Below are 11045 nucleotides of genomic sequence, written 5' to 3' on the forward strand. Positions count from 1 at the left end.
GGAGGACCAAGATTGAGAAGTGCCATGATGCGATCGAGGAGGACGGTTCATATTCTAACACACCAAGAGCGTGCTTTAAAACTAAGTCTAGGTATACCCAAGGTTCGAGAGAATGAGGTAACACGAGTGCCAAAGACAAGCTCGAAGAGTGTCGAGTAGGGCCCCCGACCATAACCTTAAAGTTGAGATTTCAATACAAGTTTTGGCATGCGGCTGTGAAATTAAGTCTGTCTTCATGAAAGATGAAAGATCATAAAATTTTGTATAAATCATATATTCGACGGACTATGCACGAGGTCGTTTGTTAGCTTGCTGAAATGACGTTTACTCAATAAGATTTGGAAATGCCTGAAAATGTATTATAGGGGGAGACATGATGTCAGCTCTCTACCACCCCTGGCCCCTATGGTCTAAGTGAGCTACCATGTGGCACATATACTTGTCACAGCATAGGAAAGCATTGCGGGACGATCATCTCAGCAATCTTTCTTTAAAAATGATCTTTCAAGAATAGTATCAAACAACGTGGATGTGCCGGTATTGTTAGTGAAAAGATTGAGTGATTGAATGGTTGATGAGAAAATTGTATTATGGAGAGCAAGAAGGCTCTATATATATACAGAATACAAAAAGATATTTAGAAAATCTCCCCTAAAAATTTGGAGAAAATCTGGTAACATGCTAGTAATCAAATCAAAAACTAAATGAAATTAAATCAAAACAAATCAACTCCTAACTATTACTAGATTTAATTAGATACTAACTGACAGCAATCTAAACAAATATTTAATCTTTAATACTCCTCCTTTTTTTAGATGTTGTGAACTCCAAGCTTTTTCCTGAACATCCATCTTACTTCAATTATCTTTCTGTTTAGAGGTCGATCAACCAATTTCCTGGTTTTGTTTTTCTCGATCTCTGAAAGCTTCTCCTCTAACAGGTGCATCATCAACTAAATCATCTTGTCATTCATCTTCAGACTCTTCTTGCCGTTCATCTTCAGACTCTTCTAACATGCTACCAAAAATAAAATTGTTTGGTGCATTAGAAATCTGATTCACCTTCGTCAGTTCTTCCCAATTCCATTGCTCATTTTCAGCAAAATGAACATCTCGACTCGCAATAACACGACTAGTGTGTGGTTGAAAAACTCTGTAAGTTTTGGATATAGTGTTATACCCAACAAAGATGCTAGCTTTTGCCTTTTTATCAAGCTTATCACACTTGACCTGTGGAATGTAAGTGAAGCAAAGACACCAAAATACTCTAAGGAACTTTAAAGAAGATTTGTAGCCATACCAAACTTCAAACGATGCCAGGTTCTTCACAGCTTTTGTTGAAATTCGATTTTGCAAGCACACAACAGTGGTTGCTACTTTTCCCCAAGAACGTTTTGGAAGATTCTTCTCATGAAGCATGCATCTCGTCATCTCCATTACGAATCTATTCCTCCTTTCATTGACATCATTCTGTTGAGGAGTGTATGGTGCTGTCAACTGATGTTCAATTCCAACTTCTTCACAAAACCTATTAAAAGTTTCGAAAGTGTACTTCTTGCCATTATCTGATCTTATAGTCTGAATCAAGCACGCACTTTCATTCTCAACTCTTGCTTTGAATTTCCAAAATACACCCGCAACTTCTAACTTTTGCTTCAGCAGAAGATCCAACACATTCTTGTTAGATCATCAATAAAAATAATGTAATAAAGATTACTATTTAATGATGATGTTCGCTGAGGACCACTAAGATGAGTATGAACCAGCTGTCGTTTTTTCGAGGCTCTTCATGCCTGTTTAGGAAAGGGTTTTCTATGTTGCTTACCAAAATTACAAGCACGACAAGGAGGCATGTCATCATCAATGTGAGCGAGTCCTACTAGCTTCTTTGACTGCATCTCAAGCAAACCTCGATGATGAAAGTGCTCAAGTCTTTTGTGCCAAATCTCAGTGACACTAGCTCTGGATATAAAGGTCATCTGCTCTTTCTCCATCGGATTTAGAGCAAAGCTTTTTCCTTTCATTTTGACATTGAACAAGTCTTTGTCACTAGCATCTTTGATTAAGCACTGCTTATTCTCAAACAACACTTTATAGCCTTTATCAAGTAACTGACAAACACTTAAAAGATTTTGATCAATTTTAGGTACAAATAAAACATCTGGAATAAATTTTGTACCTTCATAACTTGTTATAGCTACTGTGCCTTTTCCTTCGACTTCCAAGTGTTTACCATCGTCAATCCTCACTCTCTTGACTTCAGTGTCTCTTAATTTCTCNTAACTTTTGCTTCAGCAGAAGATCCAACACATTCTTGTTAGATCATCAATAAAAATAATGTAATAAAGATTACTATTTAATGATGATGTTCGCTGAGGACCACTAAGATGAGTATGAACCAGCTGTCGTTTTTTCGAGGCTCTTCATGCCTGTTTAGGAAAGGGTTTTCTATGTTGCTTACCAAAATTACAAGCACGACAAGGAGGCATGTCATCATCAATGTGAGCGAGTCCTACTAGCTTCTTTGACTGCATCTCAAGCAAACCTCGATGATGAAAGTGCTCAAGTCTTTTGTGCCAAATCTCAGTGACACTAGCTCTGGATATAAAGGTCATCTGCTCTTTCTCCATCGGATTTAGAGCAAAGCTTTTTCCTTTCATTTTGACATTGAACAAGTCTTTGTCACTAGCATCTTTGATTAAGCACTGCTTATTCTCAAACAACACTTTATAGCCTTTATCAAGTAACTGACAAACACTTAAAAGATTTTGATCAATTTTAGGTACAAATAAAACATCTGGAATAAATTTTGTACCTTCATAACTTGTTATAGCTACTGTGCCTTTTCCTTCGACTTCCAAGTGTTTACCATCGTCAATCCTCACTCTCTTGACTTCAGTGTCTCTTAATTTCTCAAAAAACTCCTTGTCATATGTCATATGATTTGTGCACCCACTATCAATCAACCATCTTTCGCTTGATTCTTTTCATGAGAAACAAGTGACCACAAACAATTGATCTTCTTCTTCTTGATCAATTACTTGTGCATCTACTACTTTCACCTGTCCTTTGACTTTGCAGATCACAGCTTCATGTCCAAGTTGATTGCATTTGGAGCATTTGGCGTTAGGTCTTCTCCAACACTTGTATAGTAGATGACCTTTATTCTCNGATGTTCGCTGAGGACCACTAAGATGAGTATGAACCAGCTGTCGTTTTTTCGAGGCTCTTCATGCCTGTTTAGGAAAGGGTTTTCTATGTTGCTTACCAAAATTACAAGCACGACAAGGAGGCATGTCATCATCAATGTGAGCGAGTCCTACTAGCTTCTTTGACTGCATCTCAAGCAAACCTCGATGATGAAAGTGCTCAAGTCTTTTGTGCCAAATCTCAGTGACACTAGCTCTGGATATAAAGGTCATCTGCTCTTTCTCCATCGGATTTAGAGCAAAGCTTTTTCCTTTCATTTTGACATTGAACAAGTCTTTGTCACTAGCATCTTTGATTAAGCACTGCTTATTCTCAAACAACACTTTATAGCCTTTATCAAGTAACTGACAAACACTTAAAAGATTTTGATCAATTTTAGGTACAAATAAAACATCTGGAATAAATTTTGTACCTTCATAACTTGTTATAGCTACTGTGCCTTTTCCTTCGACTTCCAAGTGTTTACCATCGTCAATCCTCACTCTCTTGACTTCAGTGTCTCTTAATTTCTCAAAAAACTCCTTGTCATATGTCATATGATTTGTGCACCCACTATCAATCAACCATCTTTCGCTTGATTCTTTTCATGAGAAACAAGTGACCACAAACAATTGATCTTCTTCTTCTTGATCAATTACTTGTGCATCTACTACTTTCACCTGTCCTTTGACTTTGCAGATCACAGCTTCATGTCCAAGTTGATTGCATTTGGAGCATTTGGCGTTAGGTCTTCTCCAACACTTGTATAGTAGATGACCTTTATTCTCACAATGGCAGCAAGGTGGATAGGATTTTTTGAAACCTCTTCCTTTTGTCTTCTGATAATTGGTAGATGAAGCTCCATTCGTCGATTGGTTTTTGAAAAATTTCTTGTTTTTATACCTGCTTTTGTCTTGATGCTTAACAAGTAAGACACCTTCAATCACCCCTTCTTGCCTCATAAACCTCCTTTGCTCTTATGCTTGAAAAGCATTCAAGAGCTCTGTAAGAGAAATCTTTGACAAGTCTTTGGTGTTCTCTAGAGTAGTAATGGTGGCTTCAAACTTCTCTAGAATAGTGACTAGCAGCTTTTCAACGATCCTAGAATCATTTAACATAGAACCAAGCAATCTCACCTTATTGGCAATGCTGAGAAGTCTGTTAGAGTACTCTTTCACCGACTCCGACTCCTTCATCTTCTGCAACTCGAAATTCCTAATCAAATTCAGGACTTTCATTCTACGAATCCTCTCATCTTCTTCATATTTAGCCTTGAGATAATCCCAGATTTCCTTTGCTATTTTGAGGAACATTATTCGCACGAAGATAATTTGAGATACAACTGCAAATAGGCAAGCTTTTGCCTTTGATTTTCTTGTCTTATTTCCCATTTGTGCTTTGATTTGTGCTACAGTAGGATTTGCTGGAAGTGGAGGTACCTCGTAATCCTCTTCTATTGCTTCTCAGAGATCCAAGGCCTCCAGATAAGTCTCCATACGAACTGCCCACATTTGATAATTGTCTCCATCGAAGACTGGTGGTGCAATAGCTGAAAAACTGAATTCTCCTTCCATCTTGATCTCACAAATCCCTTAAGAAGATAGCTCTGATACCAATTGTTAGTGAAAAGAGTGAGTGATTGAATAGTTGATGAGAAGATTGTATTATGGAGAGCAAGAAGGCTGTATATATAGAGAGAATACAAAAAGATATTTAGAAAATCTACCTAAAAATCTACCGAAAATCTGGTAACAAACCAGTAATCAAATAAAAAACTAAATAAAATCAAAATTAAATCAAATCAAAACAAATCAACTACTAATATAAGGACATTTAATCAGATACTAACTGACACCGATCTAAACAAATATGTGATCTTTTACAGGTATTGTGCTGTAGTTTATGTGTCAGAGGTTTTATTATGTACCCGCTACTCAAGAACAAAAATTTCCTAGCATTGACATTGGACAGTCCAATGCTCAAAGAACTCACACGGATGGATGTTTGGGATGTCCAGATGTCGGAAAAGGTTCAATTTTAAACAAGGGAGTTATTAGAAATTGTAACGATTTAGGTTTCTGGAATAAAATAAAATCAAATAAAAAATAGAATAAATAATTAAATGTAATCTCCCCGGAAATCGAGGGATTTCTTGCGAGACTTTTATTGCGTAATAGAAACATTCCTATTTCTCTAGATTTCCTTATCCTAAAACCCTAGTATGCCTTATTGGGAAATGTCTTGAGATTAGTTTTATATTCCTATGCCCAACCTTTTGCATCCCTTGAAAACGATTCTCTCCAAACTTTCCTCCGGAATGTTGGGGTTGCTCTTCGGAGGAAGAATCGAGTGGAAGTAAGGTATTGATGTCAGGATCATTGTGTCAAAGAAGGTTAACCGTCGAAAATCGGTGTTGAGGACGTTGTGGGATCGTTGGCGCGCCGCCAGAATCGGGGAGGCGGAAACTAGAGTTTCGTAGCTTGTCGGGTAAGGCAGGTGAGGTTTTTGGAATAGGGTCGAGCCACAGACGCACACCCAGCAGCTCTGGCAGCTTCGCATGCGTACACAGTGCAGGTCGGCTCGCACGTGTACGAAATCGGCTCGGTTCCGTCAATTCCCGCAGCTCAACTTGGCGGCTTAGTTGGCCGGATCGGCAACTAGGCTTAGCGGCAAGGTATCACTATAATATATCGATTCCAAGGTTTTTGGCCCTTCTGTAGCTGTTTCTACCCTTAGTTTTACCATCCGAGGTCAGTATGGTTCCTAAACGTTATAGACAGATTAGGTCGGGGGTTTATTTTGATAAATAACATGAGGTTTAGCTAGGGTATGTTATGAAAGGTTCTAAGTTTTTATGTGGTTATCATAGGACATATTTAACCGCTGGGATTAGCTCATTGTGAGTGACTTCAACCAAAACCATCGAGGTAAGTGACCTTACTGTTGGAGTTAGTTTACTACGTGTTGTATGATGGTGCGTGCCCCGTGGTCCCTGCATGCACCATATTTATGTGATATGATTATGTGATGTATAGATTGTGTTGACTATAGATTGTGTATGTTATGTGATGTATGAATTACATTGACTGTTGACTGTTTATGTTATGTGGAGTTATGAATGTGATGTTAGTATTATATACCATGAATATGTTGATCGATACCATAGATACACGTAGAATTATCGAATCATGTCATGAGATGTTCAACTGGAATGTTTATGTAGTATGCCATGTAATGTAAGTCATGTGAGACGCCATGTGATGTAAGAAAACATAAATGCGATGTTAGCACTGCTTATGTAATGTCATGTTAGATATGTTAAGAGACCTCATGCATATATGTATCTCAAGTGCATCGGGATTCTTCCCCTTTATGATACGAAAGAATGAATTACGATATTTATGTTCGCCATGATATCATGCGGGCCATTTTTTGTTCTGTGGTGTCCGGCGACGTGTAACACGTTGTGCCCGACCAAGCCAGGTGGGTTCATGTATACGAGCCCACCTGGTGGGTTCATGTACGCGTACATGGGCCATGTGTGAAGGAGTACCACACATCCAACCCTACCCAGAATAGAAAAGCGCCCAAGGCTATGAAAAGTTTATGAAAAGTTAGGTCCCGCTCATATGTTGCATGTGTTTGCATTTCTAACCCCAACATTGGGGTGACTTACTGAGTATTTCATAAAATACTCAAGCCACGTGCTACCTACATTTTTCAGGTAAAGGTAAGGCGCCAATGTACGGTTGACGGCGGAGCTGAGGACACCATGGAAGTTGGAGATGGGATATTTTTTAGGAGTTTACTTTCATTAGACTGTTTTAAGTTATAGCATTGAGTATTGTTTTATTTGAATTTATTTTGAATACAGTATTGAAGGTTTATTTTCTGAGTTTAGGTTTAGTTTTGGATTTATGAACCTTTATGAAAGACTCTTCCAAGGTTATTTAGGATGAGCTTCCGCTTAATGAGTTATATATGCATGGGTGATGTCACTAATTAGGTTAAAGAAAATTAAGGTCGTTACACCAGATGAGATGGTGAACACATGGGTTAGTTTCCAACGGATATGTCCTTGCAAGCCGACATGGCCGAGCTATCCTAAGAAAAGGGGTGCCATCACAACGCATGGGTTGTGCTTTGAGAACCGAGTTGACAATGAAATGCAACATTATATTGAGAGACCTTGGTCTCGAGTAGAGAAAAGGTCAAGTCGAATGACTCGGCCTAGTGTAGAGGCAATTCAATTGTGTCATAGACGATTGAACATGCACGCGCAAGCGGCGTGTGTGGCCGAACAAGCTTGAGTTTCGCACAAGTAATTTTCGATTGGCAAAGAAAAATCTCGCCTAATGTTCGATGAAGTCGCAGAGGCCGGGCAAAATTATGAATGGGGTTTGAGTTCTTCCTTAAGGATTGTCATGAGTGTGTCAAGATCACGACGTCACACTATTGAAGAAGTATGACCGCGACGGTTGGTATCTGAGCCACACTTTGTATGTCTAATTCAAACAAGATAGAGATTTCGAGTGTCAAATGAAGACCTTGCAAGTGTCTCATGAGTGCCAGATTGAGCAGGACAGTTGCGAGTTAGAATCAAGAATTGCTTTGTGAAGAGTTTAAGGCATAAATCCCGAAGAGTTTAGGGCAAATGGACAATTGCGAGCAGGACAGGCTTTAGGGCATAAATCCCAACACTTTGAGGGTCAAAAGTCAGACTCCCTAAAAGGGAGTCTTACTTGTCAATGAAGCATGAACCAAGCTCATTTGTCGAGGGCTTTGGAGTTCAAAAGGGTAGGCAGTCAATTAGAAGTTCTACTAGGTTGGTGCCTTTGAAAAATTCATTCGCATTAGAGGAATAATGCCAATGGTTGCAAGCAAAGAAGCAAGGGATCAGATAAACATGCGCCAACCAAGTATCAAATGTATACAATGCAAGTCCATATTGGTGGACAACGTCGATGTAAGAGAGGCAACTAGGTTAAGTGGAGGAGAGCTAAAGAGAATGGGTTGATCACTTCGAGGAAGTACTCTTAGAACTGAGCACACGTGTGTTCCTTGAGCCATCACCTAGTGCCTAAGGTAGATGGCTTCACAAGAGTGCCGAGACCAGCATTCGCTCAAGAAGAGATCATCTTATTGGACTTGGGCAAAATTATGAAACAAAGTTGAAACAAAGTTGAAATAAAGTTGAAATAAAGTTGCAGCAACACAACAGAAGTGTTAGTGCAATGTTTGTTACAGGAAGGTGATTAGTTGAGGAGTTGGCTGATGTGTACCCAATAGGAGGCTTAGTTATAAGTTTCTAGGCATTCCTTCCAAAAAGGGATGTGTCCATGACAAGAGAATGTTGTGTTACAAATCTCTATGCATCTAAAAATTTGGCGAAGTTAAGTCAAGGGAGGAATAGCCCACAACAATTTTGGCAAGTTGTGTTTCGTCGTACTTATGTTGTGAGTCTTGGAGACTGGGAGAACGTCCTATAGTGGTAAAGTTTTCATATTCATTATGAAAGCACAAATAACTCGACAAGTCAAGCGAGTGGCTAGTCTAATATTCATGGTGCCATCGACATGATAACGAGATTAAGTCAGAGAGAATGTCACAAGCGATGATACGATTGGGCCCTCGAGAAGTTCATTGAGGATGATTATTAGGCTAAGTTGGAGAAAGTGTCACAACCTCACTGAGAAAAAGTAGGTTGTGATCCCCACACACAAGATATACAAGAAGCAACCCTCAAGTGGCACCCATTCGACAGCATGAGGGCCAAGATTGAGAAGTGCCATGATGCAACATGAGGGCCTACATGAGGAGGACAGTGCGTCATCCAACACACAAAGAGTGTGCATTCAAGCTAAACTGAGGCATACGCAAGATTCGAGAGAATGAGGTGACATGAGTGTCAAAAATAGGCTCGAAGGGTGCTGGGTAGGGCCCAAGTCCATAACCTCTGAAGTTGGAGTTTCAATGTGAGATTCGACATGTGGCTTAGGAATTATGTTCGTCATTATGAAAGATTAAAGAACATCAAATTAGATACTCAACGAACTAAACACATGGTTGTATGTATCTCGCTAAAATGACGCCTACTCAAGAAGGATTGAAATGACTCAAATTGTCCAATAGGGGGAGACATGGTGTTATCTCTCCACCACCCTTGGGCCTCATGGCCTAAGCGAGCTACCCTATGGCGTCTGTGTGTGTCATAGCATGGGAAAATGTTGTAGGCATTTACCTTTGAAAAGGATCTTTCAAGGACAGAATCAGACAAAACAGTTGTGTAAGTATTGCGCCCCAATCCATGTGTTGGAGGTTGGGTTATTCACCCACTATCTAGAACAGATGACGTAAATAGTCTAGCATGGATATGGGAGAATCAATTGCCCAATGAAAACTCGGATGGATTGATGTTCAGGATGTCTCAATGAGATGGTCGACATATGGGTTAGCTTTGAACGGATGTGTCCAAGCAAGTGGAAATGGTCGAGTTATTTCTAGACATGAGATGGCATCATGATGCATCGACTGTGTTGTTTCTAATTAAGTTGACAACGAGATGCGACGTCATATTAAGAGACCTTGGGCTCGAGTAGAGGCAAGGTTAACCCGAATGATTTTACTTAGGAGAGACAAGTCAATTGTGCCCCAGACAATTGAACATACATCTGAAGGAAGCATGTGTGGCCAAAAAAGCTTTGATTATGGACAATTGATGTTGTGTGGCCAAAAAAGCTTTGATTATGGACAATTGATGTTTGGTTTGCGAAGACAAACCTCAACTAAGGTCCGACGAATTCGCGAAGTTGAGTGAAAAATGTGAATGGGGACTTGAGTTCCCCCTTAAAGCTTATTGTGAGTGTATCATTATTACGACGCTCCACAATTGAATAAGTAAAATTATGAAACACCATATTGCTAGAGGTGATTGTCATTTAGGGTAACGTAACATAGTTCCTAGCAAATTTAAATATCTTAATTTAAGGGCGTGGGGTGTGTAGGGTAAGGTACTTGCATGATCATAGGGTATGCGTCTTAGTGCATACTTCATTAATAGCCCTAGGTTTGCTTATGTCATATCCTATTAATGGTGCATGTATGGCCCTAAGATAAACATAAGCATTTTCTTACCTTCATTCATGTCATGAGTACTTAAGATATCATATAAGCAAGTTCGAACTACTAACGTGCTCTAATGGTCATGAAAATTCAATATACCTTGATAGTCATGATTTAAGGTGTTATATGATTTTTCAAGTTGTTCACATATCATTAATGTCCTAAACGAGAGCTATTAAGCCCTAGGGACACTATGGTCATTTTATACTGGTAGTTGGTTTAGCTATTTAACTTTGTCAATGACAACAAAATTTCATATATAACCTTAACATAACATAATATACCTTAACATGACATAATATAGAACAATAAAATTTCATGAGAAGTGGAGTTCGTAGAATATTTTAATATGATCCCCTAGTTCTTAGCTCAGGGTTCTTGCTAGTTCTTGCTCGGTTAAGGGCCTTAACTCAGGGTTCTTAGCCAAATCCTTTTATGATCCCCTAGTTCTTACTTAACTTAAGGTTTATCTTGAATTCCAAATGACTCCTAGAGGTATTTCTTGAGAAAAAAGTATAGAATTGCTGGTTAGCACTTTTTTCGCGTTCGAACCTTTTTTTCTCAAGCTTCCAATATTTGAGAGCTTCGTCTGAGAGCCTAGTTTCTTAAACAATTGAGAATTTTTTTTAGATCTAAAACGAGTTCAATTGAACGAAAAAAAGAGGAGGTGTCGAGATTTGGGGTGACATAGAGGGTTTAGTTGAACCAGCCATGTTATCGTCTTCTTCCTCCAAT

General features: G+C 39.0%; 1 protein-coding gene across 1 annotated transcript; it reads right to left on the minus strand.

Moving 5' to 3' along the window:
- Nucleotides 1-811: 811 nt before the first annotated feature.
- LOC111797480 lies at nucleotides 812-4579 on the minus strand. The gene is made up of 7 exons (XM_023680488.1): nucleotides 4325-4579; nucleotides 3268-3553; nucleotides 2815-2982; nucleotides 2461-2733; nucleotides 1793-2097; nucleotides 1022-1676; nucleotides 812-933 (listed from the first exon to the last, which is right to left on the minus strand). Exons 1-7 carry the CDS (start codon nucleotides 4577-4579, stop codon nucleotides 812-814), a joined length of 2064 nt encoding a protein of 687 aa, XP_023536256.1.
- Between the last annotated feature and the right edge of the window lie 6466 nt (nucleotides 4580-11045).

The sequence above is a fragment of the Cucurbita pepo genome, chromosome LG06, assembly GCF_002806865.2.
Source record: "Cucurbita pepo subsp. pepo cultivar mu-cu-16 chromosome LG06, ASM280686v2, whole genome shotgun sequence".
In the NCBI taxonomy this organism is placed as follows: domain Eukaryota; kingdom Viridiplantae; phylum Streptophyta; class Magnoliopsida; order Cucurbitales; family Cucurbitaceae; genus Cucurbita; species Cucurbita pepo.